The 16,654-nt window shown below is 43.7% G+C and overlaps 1 protein-coding gene across 1 annotated transcript in view; it reads left to right on the top strand.

Moving 5' to 3' along the window:
• Positions 1 to 16,654, top strand: part of hcn4 (hyperpolarization activated cyclic nucleotide-gated potassium channel 4) — a 66,267-nt gene that overhangs the window by 42,611 nt on the left and 7,002 nt on the right. Inside the window, exons 5-7 of the mRNA XM_064336037.1 lie at positions 6,003 to 6,149; positions 6,540 to 6,780; positions 11,888 to 12,052. Coding sequence (XP_064192107.1) covers positions 6,003 to 6,149; positions 6,540 to 6,780; positions 11,888 to 12,052 — 553 coding nt within the window. The remainder of the gene's footprint in view (positions 1 to 6,002; positions 6,150 to 6,539; positions 6,781 to 11,887; positions 12,053 to 16,654) is intronic.

Raw genomic sequence — 16,654 nt, forward strand, 5'->3', positions numbered from 1 at the left:
ATGCAAAAGCATTTGCAAACACACATACATTCTAGCTCAAAGCAGCACATGGACATGGATTCATTCATATTTACAAATAAATGAAAGTATTTTATCGTATTTTTAAGTAGATTACAGTAAGTGTTTTTAATGGGTTACTGTATGCACGGTAAACTAATTGTTTGTGTGTTAGTAGATGATCTATAGGCTAGCTAACATTAATTTAAAAATGTGACATTTGCAAGGTAGCTACAGTAGCCTAATTAAAACGTAGTTAACACTAGAACACACCAGTCTATTTGATTGTTGCGAATTTAAGAAAATCTGCCATCATGAAATCCATATGGTTTCCCCTTTGTGAATTTTCTTAAACATAATGTATATATTGAACATTCTGATATAATTTGAATATCAATATTGTATAGGGAAATAAAGTTATAAACACTTACCTATTTAGTTACTATTTACTACGTGAATGATCAGATTGTTTCAAATCATCATTTATCATGCCTGTATGCTTATTGTATGATTATTGCTATGTGAAACGTCATTGCGAAAGGACTCCAATAGTACTCAGCTGCAGCCTTGCAGAACACTCCCCTGGCTGGCCAACGCCTGCAACAGCAGTCAGAGGTTGTATGGCCTACCTTGAAGACATGTAGCTGTCTGTGTCATGAATATGGTTGAGTTCTGTGACCCAGTAGCGGCTCTCATATATCTGGTACATACTGGACCGAATCGTAATGCATAATGCAATTTCGATGCTTCAAGATGAACATATATCCTTTCTGGTATGTAAGTGTTCATCAGCTGTTTAAAACATTCCATTTTAAAAAATTTTAAAAATAACTATAAATAAAAATAACTATAACTATTAACTATTTTTTTTAAATGTGATACTTAAAAGTTTGTATGACCACAATGTGTTCAGGTGCTAAGATGAAAAAACAAAGTCCAGGTTAATAATTTAGGGAACATTGGGTAGCAGCATTACTTTGGAATTTGTGTTAGCTAAGATATTAATTATTAGCCAATATTGCTTCTTGTAACTTGGCCTAATTTTGGTATTAGTACTTTCAGTGGCAGGCCTCAATTTTTCAAGACTTAATGACTTATAGACAGTGCCTTGTATGTGTGAGTAACTTGGCATTTTTGTACATTGAAAACATGCTTTTCTTCAGATATAATACACCGCAAGGGATGAACACTGAACACAAGTCCGAATACAGGTCAGAAAATAAACTCCAAAAATTTGTTCACACTTTTTTTTGTCTAACTTCATATTTTTGAATCTCAGAAATCTGCTGCGTAGCAAGCAAGTTAGCAACCACACAAAACACAGATGGCAACCACCACATTTTTAGAAACATGTTCAATTGGCTGAAATAGCATCACATGGGTACTTCCTTATATGTCCATTTCTCCTGTGTATCAGAGTGTCCCCAAATTGGCTAGTTTGATCACTCAGCTTTCATCTGATGTTGTTATTGGCAGAAGATGTAGCTAAATGTCAAATGGGGAGAATTATTGATTGTGGGACTGGAGCATTTCAGCTGACAAGATTGCCAGGAAAAAGAAGGGTAAAAACAGAAAATAAGTCTGGTGCTTTATTGTGTGGATGTGTGATCGTATCTGAATTCTGTGTAATCACATGAGGTCAGAAGGTACCTAAGTTAAAGTCCTTAAGGGCTGAGAATCTGTGGTCATATTATTCTTTCATTACATTATATTACAGGCATTTAGCAGATAATCTTATCCAGAGCGAGGTGCACAACTTTTTACATAGCATTTACATTTGCATCCATTTATACAGCTGGATGTATACTGAAGCATTACATGTTAGGTACCTTGCTCAAGGGTACAACAGCATTGTGCTACCCTGCAACCTTCAGGTTGCAGACCAGTTCCTTACTCATTGTACTATGCTGCCGCCCAGTCATTTCTGTAGAAATCCCTGAGAAGCGCCAAACTCTGTGCTGTATAGGTATTGGGCATAGTGGGCAGCATACCTGCCATCCAAATGCATACATGCATTCATACATACATGCATACATGCATTCATGCATACGTACATACATACATACATATATACTGGGTCTCATGGTATGGCACACGTTTCTTATGGAAACCCATTGTAAACAGCTATATTTGCTCGGTAAGAGGTTTGTTTTGTCTTGCTTGTTTTGTAGGTGTGTGTGAAACACTTTTCCTGTGTCATAAGCCACATCCTAACATGATCTTCATATAAATACAGGATGGCAACAGATGTACCTACAGTCAGATTAAAGAAATAATGAGTTCGATAATAAGATTATATTAACTCATTTTTCTTGATGGTTTTCACATTTCCGGGCCCAATTAGTGGTCAATAGATAGTATTTGATGATTAATTGAATTGTTCCCGACCCCATTAACAGATTAACCAATCAAAACAGTAATCTTCACCACCATGGGCTAGGAACTCTCTGATCTTATTTGTTCAGTTTTTTTTACCACCTCCAAGAAAATTAAATTCACTGATGTGTGATTTTTTTTTTTCTACTGAGAAAAATAGACCATAACCCAAAAATGAGCTTGCACCATATGTGCATTGCTCTTCATTCCATAAGAATACACACGTGATATTCCTGGCCCAGAAAGCACTGCTGAATGTGTGCGTGGTTGTTTGGCATTGTTCACAACATCAGTGATTCAGTCTGTAATCAGTACTGTACTACATACCGTAACCCCTCTCTGACTTGTTTGATGAGGATGGAGAGAATACTGAGAGAAAGAGAGGAAAAAGTAAATGCTTAGAAATTGTAATTAAGTGGCTGACATCTCTGTTGGGAAATAAATTATTCATTTGTTATTTGCTGAGGAATTTACATCATCTAGTGTTTGTGTGTGCGTATGTGTGTGTGTGTGTGTGTGTGTGGGTGAGAGAGGGAGAGCGAGTGAGAGAATATCAAGCTTTCTGAAGTTGTGTTGCATTAACTGTCACAGCCAGGCTCACAGTTTTGATTTGATGAGGGGGGGGAGTTCAGTTACGGGGGAGGGGGGGGGGGGTCACACAATGTGTCCATAAAAGAGTGAATTCACCCATGTTCAAACCCATGTTCAGACACCAGTTACCCTGGGATCAAGGCTGCACATAGGACTGAAATGCCTTTTAGAAGTACCTTTCATGCTAATTCGCAGAACAGAATGAGCAATATTATAAAAGCTGTTTGTTCACTTGACTGATACACCCTTCAAGGCTGAGTTGCTCAGAATCAAATTCAAAGTACATCACAAATCGAGGAGGAACAGATGAATATAGCAATGATTGTCTGTGCTAGAGGTTAGATGCGGTGCAAAAATCAATCACCAGAAAAATTGATGTGAAATAATGCAAATCCAAGTCAGTTGCTCCAAGAATAGTGTCGCTACAATAAACACAGCAGTCCCAGACGGGCTGTGTGCATATACATTCACACGTTAAGCTTCGTTGACTTATTTGAATGAACATGTTTGTTTTTAAACCATCTTTTTTTTTCGTAAAAGCGTCAGATGCTACCATGGCTAAACCCTGTGATGCAGACGCACCCAGACAAGGGAGAAAAGAGAAGTCATTTTGGCTCATTATCAGCTCCCCAAATGTATAAATCAATGCAAAGGGAGGTTTGAAATGGACTGCTTGATAAGAAATAGATTCCAAATCATAGCCCAAAGTGAGGGTTTATCATTTCCCACAGTTGCCTGGGGGCTGAATGCCTCAGTATTTTCTTTTCTTTCTTCAGTTTTAATTTATTTTGCAGCTTGAAGTTTTTGCTCCCTGGAATTTTGTACTGCATCCCCCATTGTTAGGATTATTTTCCTCTACAGTATTTTAGATGTGCAATGAAGAAATGAATGTATATCATTTTAGTGATGTTCTAGGGCAGTTTCTAAGTGAACTCCTGCGCAGTGTTGTCTTAGCTTTTCAGTCAAGATGAAGCATTTGAGCAAATTCTTTTTTTTTTTCACATTTCATATTTCATATTTTTCCCATGGGTCCATTGGGGTTCAATCTCCGGTATCTCCGAGCGCCATTCCACCCCGTCTTGTAGAGCGTAGTGCTAAACCCCTCTGATGTCCTCGCTGCATCTTGGCGTGTTTGCACGCCTCATTCCTGACTTCAAAATGGACGGCTTTGATGATCAAACAGGTAGCGCGCCAGAAGCCGCGGATGGTAAGTAGGTGAAAGGTCGCGGCTGACGGTACTTGATTATTAGCATGCAACAGGTGTCTTCTGTGTGCGGCAAGTAGCGGAGACAGGCTGAGCAGGAGTGTGTTTTGGGGGGGGGGGGTGGAGGGGGAGGGATACAGCATATTAGACCCACAATGCATTGCTGCCGCAGACACATGGCACCTTCCTCAGAAGCTTGTCCTGGCAAGAAAAAAGAGAGAGAAAATTGGATGGGAGGGCAAGAGAGAGAGAGAGAGAGATAAAGCGAAGGGGGAGGGTTGTTATTCTCTGGGATGGGGTTAGAACATAATTCGATTACCTGATCCCCCCCCTCCCCCCAGCACCCCTGTCTGACATCTGTATGCGTCAGCAGCAGCGCTAAGTGACCCATGCCGAGCAGATAGACCCTGTGATCTGGGGAGCTGCTTTTCCTCAACAAGGGGCTCTACGTTGCCCTGGAAAGGGGCTGATCCTCCGGGAGCTGACCAATCCCCACTCTTATTTGTGCCTTTTCATTTCGTCTGCATTTCATTTTTTTTGTGTAGTGGCCCCTTTAATTACATATGCTTTGCGTCCAAAATAATTCAGATTTCCTCTTCAAATCTCTTTTTGCTTGTTAAAAAGTTCCTAGTTTTTTGGGGTTTTTTTTTTCTCTGACACACTACAGAGTGTGACTTTGGGAAATGGAGGGGTTCGACGACGCGCCAGTCATTTGTGAACCTGCCTCCTGAAAGCCGCTTGGTCGGTATGTACTTCCCCTGGGCTCGGCTTTCAGACGCTCGGCGACTTTTTAACGTTCGGCTTCAAATTGATTCCGAGATGCAATTAGACACACATGTTAAATGATAATGATGAGTTAAAGCTACTATCATTTGTCAGAGTGCAGTCCCGAGTGCTCTTAACACCGGTGCTAGAGCCAGTGATTAATGAGGCCCCAGTCTTGCCTGACAAGTGAAAGTGTGTCAGTCCTAAATAACATGTACCTTGACTCGAATATCAGGGAGGCCTGTTGATAAGCCGGGAGTTGCTGCTGCTCTCCCGGAGCCTCCCGCCCCCTCCCCCCACCAGCTGAAAGTGCTCTTCTTTTGATAGGCGAGTCAATGATATGACTTCTCTCTGTAATCTTTACATGTATGGGTTCCTGCCCTTGAGCGGGAAATGTCAGGCTTATTTCTGGATTGTTTTCTTTGTCACTTCAAGTCCACATTTGTAAAGTAAGATGTCCATTAAGATCCATCCCTCACTAACTTTAAACCTTCTGCATGACACTTTTCAACCCTCAAACTGGTTAGTAGGTTATTTTGTAAAAAGCTACTTAAATTCTTCTTAACATAATTTTCCAAAGGAGTACTTTTACTTACACGCAAGTAAAATGTCAGTGATGTAACTACTTTTAATCACTGCGCTGTTGTATATCTGTGAACCACTTTACGTAGTCTGGCTTTAATGGGCAACTTTAAAAATCTAAGAGTATATTTGTAAGTTACCAAAATATTTAATAGAATAATATGTTTAAAATGGCTGACCCTCAGACTTTCATGTTGTCCAAAGGTTAGAGTAAGTGTATGTTTTTGTTTTGTGCTCAGAATGTTGAGTCTACGATGACAGTGTGGTTTTTTCTTATTTGATCAGGGACCTGAGTCTGTGGTAACATGTCTTTGTCTCTCACAACATCGCAATACTGAGTGAACGGTGATAGTATGTGTTTCTCAGCATGATTCGTTTCTCTCGTGTTCTGAATTTTGAGTCCACAGTAACAGCAATGTGTTTCTCTCCCACTCGATCGGAGTGTGAACTCAAATGTACCGTGCCTGTTTCCTTTCCTTTCCTGCAGTACAAACAAGTGGAGCAGTACATGTCCTTCCACAAGCTTCCAGCGGACATGAGGCAGAGGATCCACGACTACTACGAGCACCGCTACCAGGGCAAGATGTTCGACGAGGAGAGCATCCTGGGGGAGCTGAACGAGCCGCTGAGGGAGGTGGGGATCGTCCGTCCACATTTTTACTTATCGCTACGGCAATTGCCCCCTTGACGAAGCGGTCCTCTCTCCTTAGAGTAGTATGACCAAGAACAGCCTTCTAGTTATGAAGATAATCGAGCAACTTGAGCGGATTTACCCACACTCCAATTTCATTTCATCTGTTCCAGATGTGTCCGAAATGATTGGAGGATGGGCATGACTGGAAAGCTCCCACCATTTAAAAAAATGAATTCTTTGTTTAAGACTGATCATTTGATTAGATGAATCAGGTGTTTTCATGCTGTGCTAGAACAAAATTTTAGGATTCTCCTGATGTAATGACATCTGTAGTCAAAAACTCACAACTCTACGTGTCTTGTAAACTAACCTTCATTTTTCTGTCCACAGGAAATCATCAACTTCAACTGTCGGAAGCTGGTGGCTTCGATGCCCCTGTTTGCTAACGCGGACCCTAATTTTGTGACCTCCATGTTGACTAAGCTGCGGTTCGAGGTCTTCCAGCCTGGTGACTATATCATCAGAGAGGGCACCATCGGCAAGAAGATGTACTTCATCCAGCACGGAGTGGTGAGCGTGCTGACCAAAGGCAACAAGGAGACCAAGCTGTCCGACGGCTCCTACTTCGGGGGTAAGGGGACCAAACTTCAGCTGTCTCATCATGGAAACCCAACAATAAGGTCACAGGCATACATGAAAATCTTTCTATGCTTCAATATTCATAATGACAGCTTGCAAAAAAACCCTAGTTCCTTTAGGGTCTGGCTAAAGCTACAGTTTGCATTTGATGGCAAAGACAAATTATATTTCTCTTCACATTTTTGAATGACTGGAAAGTCTCTAGTGCAATCGCCCATTTGCTGAGAACCGAGGCTGTCTTTATGCTACAATGAATTGTTAGCATGGTGGGTGGAAAGGGTGTAGACCAGATTCAGTTAATGACTTTCCTTGTTTTATTTATTTTTGTTTGTTCTTTAAGTTGACATACCAGTCCATCCCGTGACCAGTATATGTTCAAAGTAGAGCCTGTGACTAGTAAATGTTCAAAGAGACCTTATTTGAGGCCTTGCATGCTGTGCTTTAACATGTTCAGAATATAAAAACCCATGGTAGCTGTGTCCAGGTCATTGCAAAGCTGCAAAAGTACATGAGAGAGCTGCCATAGTGTGCGTTTCCCAAACACAACTTTTCCATAAGTAAACGCCCTATCTTTTAAAACGCGCCGTTTAAGCGATGAAAAAAAACTGCAGGGAGGCAATTTAACAGCACATGACCCAACTGTCTGAGTTTAATTACGGCTCCTCTGCTCCGAACGACCTTTCTGCCCTCTCATTGGGCGAGCTCGTGGGAAATAATGGAAAGATGGCAAGCAATCCATCTCAGACGATGCCAACATTAATCAACATTTCACGCAACGGGGCCACGCGCCCCCAAACGTGGCTAGCGCCAGCGGACGGGAATAGAAATTATTTATTGCTGCTTTTAAAATATGATTTGGACCCAAATTCAAATGTTATCACCCGAAAACACCACTGTGAATGCCTGGACTTTGGAACAGGATTACTGTGCTTTTAGGCCTTTGGAGTTGCGTAGTTGCTTCCCAACTCTTTGAACGAGGACGGTTTTGTTGTTTTTGACCCCTTCAGTAGCCAAGAGTTATTTTAGAGATATGGTGCCACATGGGGGATGGGGGCAGGGACATCATGTGTCCTTTGTCAAACATGTCTTAGCCGTTCGTTTAATTTACATAACTGTCACATGCTTGGGGAACTGAACAGATTTCATGCCAGGCAGTCAGGCTCTCTCTACGATCCCGCAAATGAGGAAGTGAAATCTCAGGTGAGCATCACAGGAAGCACACGCGGAGCCAAATTGAGCATAGCCTGTATCTCTCACCCAGAGGTCCCCCATATTTCCATACCCTATCTATACCCCCCCTCCCCATACACACAGAGGATTCATTATTCAACATAGAAGCACATGTGAGAATGTGAGCACGTGCTGCCATATAACAGGAACTGCTCATATGTTGGGGGGAATATGTAGCTTGAGAAAAGCAAGTCACATGCTGTGATTGGTAATGAGGTTCAGTTTGGTGCAGTGGCACATTTAATGTAAGTGCAGTGTGACCATAGTTGTGTTTTTCCATACTTTGGCAGACATGCCTGTATCACACCAGCATCAAAAGGCAAGGATTCGTCAATCTTTGTCATTTTCTTACACCTCGGCTCTGTTCGAGGTCAGTACGCGCTCAACACGGTGCTGTGATCCCACACAGCTGAACTGAGAGCTGTCTGCACCCTGTCTGGGCTCCGTGTAACCTGGCTCTCCAGAGCCTCTGGCCACCCCCCCCGCCCTTACTCAGGTGTTATTTCAAACAAAATTCCCAGAAGGGACAAGTACTGCTCTCAGATTTTTTACATTAGCCCCATTCCATCAGAGCTTCTCCTCTTCTTCCACAGAAAGAAGAGAAATTGCTTTTCTCTCCTCACGTCAAACAACAGTAAAATTGTGGCGTTTTGTAACTTTTGGACTGGAGCCAAAGCAGACAAGGCAAGAAAACATACAATTATGTTGTGGGCTTCGAGTCAAATAAAAATTTAGGACATAAGCCCCCCGGAACATATACACATGGACACACATACGCATGCACACACACACAGACCTCTCATATTCCTCCTGACAGCTCACGTAATGTCATGAGGAATTAGACTAACCTGTGCCAGTGGGTAAAAGGTTAGCATGTGTACAGTGAGAAGGCTGGAGGACTCCACCTGGGACAGAGATAGACACTGACAGGAGAGTGCTACCCCCACAGCTACCCCCCATCTCCAGACACAATGCTCTTCCAAATCAGATAACAACATCAGGAAAGGATGCAAAGCTTTAAAACAAACTCAGGTACCAGGCAACTTATTAATTATGAACTTTTTTCCCACGGCGCGCAGGCAGGACTGCCGCCGTGGGCTATGCGTGGCAAATTGTGGTCACTCACTCACTCATGGACGTTTAGTCAGACACATGCGCAGGTGGTGCTTCGCTTAGTAGGACGCGTGCGCAGGTGGTGCCAGCTAAAATGTGTCAGCGGAAGTGAGTTGCGCCATGGGTCTGTACGGTTCCGTGCTTGTTTTGCTATGCAGTGGAAATCAGTCCTGTTTTCTAAATGGAAAAACGGCTCAGTTGGGTTAAAATTTCTCAGCTACTAAACTGCAGCTAGAGTTGCTAGGGTTACAATACATTTTATATATCAAAATATGAAATCCTTTCTTAATCAACAAATTTTTTTCTTATGAATTGCGCCTAATCCTGTAAATGCATATGCACTTATGCAGTATTTCTTAGATGAGAGTTAAGTAGATCAAACTATTTTTAATTCAGCAATAGAATTTTGTGACAAATGATTAGCATATGGGTGATTACACGTATTGTATGTTCCAACGTTATTTTATTTGACACCAAAATCACGCACGTGCGTTCAACATTTTTGAAGCTACAAGAGGGTATGGGGAAATTAGTTGAAAACTGTAAAAAAAAAAAAAAAAAAGGTATATACATAATCATGGGTTTTTCATTCACAAGGTCAATCATTTAAAGTGTTTAGTGTCCCTAATCTGACCGGAAAGAAGCAAAGTGGATGGCGAAGCGGGAAATTACATGCAGGTTCTGTCACTATTTGCGTTCTTGGGGCAGAAGGGCAAACACGGTTCGCCCTGGGTACTAGGCAGCATCTGAGACGGCGATCTTAATCGACCCGGAACTTAAGCCAGAAACCGACCCCTCCCGCGCGGCGCTAAGCTCTCGGCGTTCGGCGCCCGGCGCCCAGCTTGCCGCTTTGCCGGTCGGCGTCGGGCTCTCTCTCTCTGCGTTCAGCTCTCTTCACATCCCCTCTCTAAAGACATCGAGATAAGGCCGGATAAGGGCTCAGCGGGGCTCAGCGGCGCAGATCCGCGGCACTCACTTCAGCCGGAGAGCTGGACGGCGCGGGGATTCGTCCCCCACACAACAGGGCCGTCCCCTGCAGGGATTACCGGCCGACGGCCTGCGGAGATGCACCCTCCGGCGTAGGGGGAGGTAGCGAGTCACGCTAATGGCACCCACAGCTCCGCAGACAAATTACATTGAAACGGACAGCCCGGCCATCACAGAACGAGAAATACAAATAAACGAGGGCGAGAGAAGGACGGCCCTTATTCCAACTGAGCAGAAAAAAAAGAAAAGAAAAAGAAATTCAGTTCCATCAGTGCAAATAAAATGGACTCTCTAGTTCTAATGGATCAAAAAAGAACACTACTTTCGAATGAAAATTATTAAAAGGACGTTGTACTCCGAGGTCCTTACGGGGCACCTGAAATGGAAAAGCATATTCTATTCTCGAATGAAAATCGATAAAAGGGACGTTCAGTCTTATGCAGTCCCTCCAAATGAAAGCAATCCCCGGCTGTAATGGAGCGCGGGAGAATCGCTCTCTCCTCCTCTGAGCGGTGCTCGCGGTCGGACGGACGGCGGAGCGCGGCAGTCCCAGCGCACCGTTAGCACGTGTCCCAGGCGCACCTGGGGCACAGTACGCTAGCACAGATAGGCCCGCTATCGTGGAGCTGTAGCCGCAGCCAACGTGGAGCCGCCGCCGCGGCGCTACAGATGAAGCATTATTCCTGTGATCTGCCAGGAGGGGAGAGGTCTGGCGGACCTTTAAGGCTGGAGAATTGCATTAAGTGCTTCCACTGTGGATTTCAGAAAATACAGATTTTTCATGCCAAAAATCCATATGTATATATAGATATATACTGCATCTGTACACGTGATTGTATGTACTGTATATAACAAAGGAAGGGGTTAGTACCCCATTTTTTCTTTTTATATATGTTGTAAGGAATGTTGGTTGATTCAATCTGCCCCCGTATGTCTGGATGTTGACTTGAACTGGAGTGTGAACACTTGCTGAAGATGTGAAATGATCTAAGGCGGGTGGTTAATGGCCTACCCAAACCGACCGGCGGCAGACAAACACGCACAAACATGGCAATGGATACTTGGTTAATGCGATCAGCCTCAGGACGCATGAATGTTGATTTGGGATAGACCTGCCAGAGATGTGGAAGTACAAAAGAGGGTGTCAAAGATTATGAAAGCCTATCAGAAGGGAGAAGACATGCATACAAAGCATGATAATTTTGTTACCTGCCACCTTATTGGTACATTTTGTTCTGGGAAAGGGGTATTAAGCTGGTACCTGAACGGCACTGCATTTTAATTGACTTGCCTAACCGGATATGTTACATGCTGTAAAGAAGTCTATTTTTACTCTGTTAATAAATTGTTATTGACCTAAACATTTAGAACTTTTGGAAGCTTTACTTACAATGGACTAAATTCCTACAATTTAGGGATGGGAGTGATTTTTGTACAGTATAATTATATTTAAAATATAAAGTGTCCAGGGCAATAAACCTTTGATTGAGTTTGAAAAGTTTGTGACTGAGTGGCATGTCTCTGCGTGTGCGTGTTGTGTGGGTGCAAACGCGTCGCATAAATCTTCGGGGATCCGTGGTTTCGCACGACGCCTTCACGAAACGTTGCCGGGTGATTTATCCCTGGCGGATTGCTCTCTGATTTATCACCTGCGTGTCGCACGGCGATGCTCACCTCCCGAATTCAATCTGGCTTTCCCCCCGTTTGGACCGGGCGCCGTCCGGCCCGCTCTGATTCCCCCCCCGTGTCTTCTGTGTCCCCCGTCGCAGAGATCTGCTTGCTGACGCGGGGCCGGAGGACGGCCAGCGTGCGGTCCGACACGTACTGCCGCCTGTACTCGCTCTCCGTGGACAACTTCAACGAGGTCCTGGAGGAGTTCCCCATGATGAGGAGGGCGTTCGAGACGGTGGCGCTGGACCGCTTGGACCGCATAGGTGAGAGTGCACAGTGGTCGGAGCGCGCGGTCGGCCTACCGGTGGGAATCGAGGGCAGGGGAAGACAAAATATCCCAGATGCTGTGGACCTTAAAAGGGGAATTTGTTATCAGTACCGCAGAGCAACCTTGTGACCAGGTCAGGTCTTTGTCAGGTTAAACCCTTTGAAGAGTAGGTTCTTTTTGGAATGTTTTTCCATATCCTACATCAGTGTTCTAGAACCATTGGTTTCAGTTTCCTGTAGAGATCGTTACATCAGCCTTAGAATGTTCAGTTAAGAACATTCTCATCACATTTTTTTCTATCTTCTGTGGGTTTTCAGGTACCTAGCAAAGATCTATCTGGTCATAGCATTGTTTTTATGTTACATCTACTAAAGTCACTTTGGGAGTATTAAACCATGGGATATTTTTCTCTGTATGAACCTTCCACCAGTGCCGACTGTTGACATGCGTATTAGATGCCTTGTTATGATGATTAAAGGTTAAGAGACACTAAACTTTTATGACCAGGAAACAGAACGGAATAACTAGTTCACACTGAGTATAAACTGAACGTGTACTGAACACACACTGAGCGCAATCTGAACACACTGATTACACAATGAAATATTTCTACCTGTGAGAAAAAGTGTAAATTGAGTGCTCCAGCAGAAAGTCTATAAATAAACCGCTCCGTTACCGGGATACCGCCACGCCCTCGCTGGCGAGCGTTTTGCATTTCGGAAGGCTACTGTGTCCAGCTGCGTAGTGAGGCCGGTAAGCAGATGTGCTACATTAGCACGGATCCCTCTGCCCCACCCACGCTGGCCTCGGTACATCTGCTTCTGTGGGTTCTGCCAGTGGGCGGAGATTTGGGGTTTTACCCAGGAGCCATTGGAGCTCTAATTTATTCCGAGAGAAGACCGGAAGGTTCATGCGTAGATGCCTCTCTGCTGCTGTGACTCACTGATGCATATGTAATGTGTGGGCAACACACAAAAAATATATATACAATACAAGCATTAAAATGCATGTGTTGTTTCCACATTATTCACCTTTAATTCATAGCAACATCAGAGGTACTGACAGCCTGAGTGGAGATAGACAGTGTACAATGACTGGCTTTCACATTCAAAGTCTAAACAAAAAAAACTGTTTAATTGAGTCATAAATATTGGGTAATCTAAAAAAGATGTAAACAGCGGCGAAATAAATGTAGGTATCAGAGAGGGAGCGCTTGCCACAGCTTGTGTGGAGCTCAGGCTCCTGCTCTTGTTGACTCTCTCCACTTTTCTGCTTGTGTATAAACACCCGGAGAACACTCTGTCTTCCCGCTGCTGTCGCATATGAGTGTGATTCGATGTGCCAGAGAAGAACGTCTACGGTCCTGGAGGGCCGGAGGCCCTGTTGGGTTTTTTTGTTATGCCTCGCTTCCCGATTGTTAAATTAAAGTCGCCATTTTGGATGAGGAGTCGGTTCACCTTGCGGCAGCAGGTGTAAGCGCGTCCCTTCCTCGAAGTTTGCTCGGAAACCTGCGGGACGGCAGGACCCCCATGCGCCTACCCGCCCACGTGCTCTCACAGCTAAGCCGTGACCAAAGTTAATGAGAAATGACTCAAGATGGCTTCCTAAATCTGAGTGAAGAAATGCCCCCCCTCCACTGTGAGCACGCTCAGGCCGTCTGACGGACAGGTTCGGCACCTCGCCGTTGGGTCGCTCTCGTTCAGTTTCGCCGCCTCCTCTCCCAGCTGTCAGATGGGTCCAAGACCTCGGAATCCATTTGCATGCCTTTGTCACGACGAAACGGCGGGGTGGATATTTTTGGACGGAGCTCGTGCTTCGGCAGCCCAGAATAAAGACGCCGCCGGGTTACTTTCGAGCCAAAATGGCCGCCTCTTAATCGCGGCCTTCTCTGTTGGCAGCGAGGATTGCCGTTTGCCTGAGTGCATCCCCCCCGGCTTCACAGGGCATGCTCACTTTGAACTGGTAAATAAGCGGTGCTCACCTTTCCAAAAGCCCCCTCTGTAATGAACTCGTTCACAAAGCGCGGTGCTCCACTAATTAATTATATTCTTAATGGCCCCTGAGCAATCCGATCTGCTCTCACGGAATTAACTGGTGGGGGCAGCGCAGGTTGTCTGACTGCCCAAAGCGCTCTGTGATTGTCTGTTCTGATATCTGGGATTGTGACAGTGATCTTTGCCTCACTAATTCTATTTACCGTCATGTGGTAATGTTTTTACCGCTCTCTGTTTCCATCAGTGGTTGAGGATTAAAATAAAGCAGGGGATAAAAAAACTGCTGATAAAACCGTGAGTTACAGTGGGCTCCATAATGTTTGGGACAAATACATATTTTTTTCTTGATTTGGCTCAGCACTCAGTACAATCTTAGATTTGTAAGCATACCATTCACAAGTTCTCAGCTTTTCATTTTATACATTTTGGTTTCACCATGTCAAAACTGCAGCACTTTTTATATATAGCCCCACCCCCATTTCAGGGCACCATAATGTTTGGGGCAAATGTCTTCATGTGTGTTTCTGATGGATCAGGTGTGTTCAATTGTTTCCTTAGTGCAGGTATAAGAGAGCTTTCGGTATCAAGTCTTGATTCTAGGCTTTTGATTGCCTTTGGCGTCTGTTATTGGTATTTGTCAACATAAGGACCAGAGTTATGCTATTGAAAATCATGGAAACCATATATGAGGCTGAGAAATAAGAAAAAAACTATCAGAGACATAGGCCAGATCTTAGGCTTGCTAAAATCAAATGTTTGGAACATCGTTAAGAACAAAGAGAGCACTGGCGAGCTCAGTAACTGGTGAGCTCAAAGGGCCTGGTAGGCCAAGGAAGAGCTCTACAGTTTATGACCGAAGAATTTTCACCATAATGAAGGAAGACCCCCAAACACTTCTTCGACAGAAACGCTCCTAAGGAAGCAGGCGTAGATGTGTCAGTGACTACTATTTGTGGAAGACTTCATAAACAGGCTACAATGCAAGGTGCAAATCACTAGTTAGCCCCAAAAATAGGTAACAGTTTGCTAAGTAGTTCCTGCAGAAAAGAGCCTGCAGAGTTTTAGGAAAAGGACGTGTGGACAGGTGGGACCAAGATTCACTTGTATCAGAGTGATGGCAAAAGCATTGTATGGAGTCCAAAAAGAACTGTGCAAGATACAAAGCACCTTCGCCCTCTCACTTTTGAAACATGGTGGTGTGGGTGTTACCTCCAAACTCATTGGACGGTGCTTCATCCTACCTCTGGGCAGTGATCCCAAACATACTGCTAAAGCAACAAAGGAGTTTATCAAAGCCAAAAACTGGAAAACATTTGACTGGCAAAGTCATTCACCCGATCTGAATGCAATTGAACATGTGTTTCATATGCTGAAGGGAAAACGTAGGGCAACTAGCCCCCAAAATAAGCAGGAGCTGAAGATGAGTCAGTACAGGTCTGGCAGAGCATCACCAGAAGAAGTTAATCAACACCTGATGATGTCTATAGGTCACAGACTTCAACCAGTCGCATGCAAAGAATATGTGACAAAGTACTATGCATGGCTCGTTTCATTTACATAACAATAATATGTCCCAAACATTATGGTGCCCTGAAATGTGGGGGCTATGTATAGAGTGATGTAATTTCTATGAGGTGAAACCAAGGTGTATAAAAATACCCTTAAATAAAAGCTGAGAATGTGCACTTTATCCACGTTTGAATTATTTGATTACAAATCTAAAACTGTGGAGTACATTGCCAAATCAAGAGAACATGTGTCTTTGTCCCAGGCATTATGGAGCTCACTGTATATGCGATCCCTGAGTAGCTTGTGAGCTCTCAAATTGGTTCATGAAAACTCCCAGCTCATTTTTGACGTGGGGAATTCTATTCTGTTGCGTCTCTGTGGTTGAGCCCTTGACTGGTTCACCACTCCCACGTATTTGATCCTCTGGTATCGACAGGTCAACAGCTACACTCCCTCCATCTGAGAAGTACCCCTATGTACTTCATAGTGCATATCATTTTTTGGGAATACCCATTTTTTTGTTAAGTGTTTGTTTGGAGATCCCCTTCTCTCTTATCTCTACTGTAGTACATCTCACAGCAATTGACTCATGCTCTTCTGAACTTCTCCCAGATCTCCCAGGTACATTTTAGCCAGCACTATATAAAATGGGCCTATGTCTTACTCTCATTTTGGGGCTTGCATTCCTGTACCAGCTGTAGCAAGGAGTCCAGGCCTTGGACTCAAACTCCCTTACTTTGACTTAATTGCAAGTGTTGCTCTTTGTTTAGTTTGTCTGTTTGCCAAGCTAATTTCGGTAGTTGCTTAACTGACCAAACTGTTATTTAGAAAAGATTTGATTCAATCTAGACTAATGTCCTGTCCAATTTGGATGTTAACTCACTATTCTATAGTAAAACTACAGCACTGGTTGGTCATATCAGAAAGTGTATTAATGTAGCACCTGTTACGCACTAGGTGTGAGTTAAATTTGCAAGCTTTGAGAAATATGGTTCCCATGGGAGACTATGTCCATAGCTTTTGATTTTACCTATGAAAGCAGCCCCCTGACTTATTTGCTGTACCAGAACTCATCTGTTTGTAACCATTTGTTT

Source organism: Anguilla rostrata, chromosome 5 (assembly GCF_018555375.3).
Source record: "Anguilla rostrata isolate EN2019 chromosome 5, ASM1855537v3, whole genome shotgun sequence".
In the NCBI taxonomy this organism is placed as follows: domain Eukaryota; kingdom Metazoa; phylum Chordata; class Actinopteri; order Anguilliformes; family Anguillidae; genus Anguilla; species Anguilla rostrata.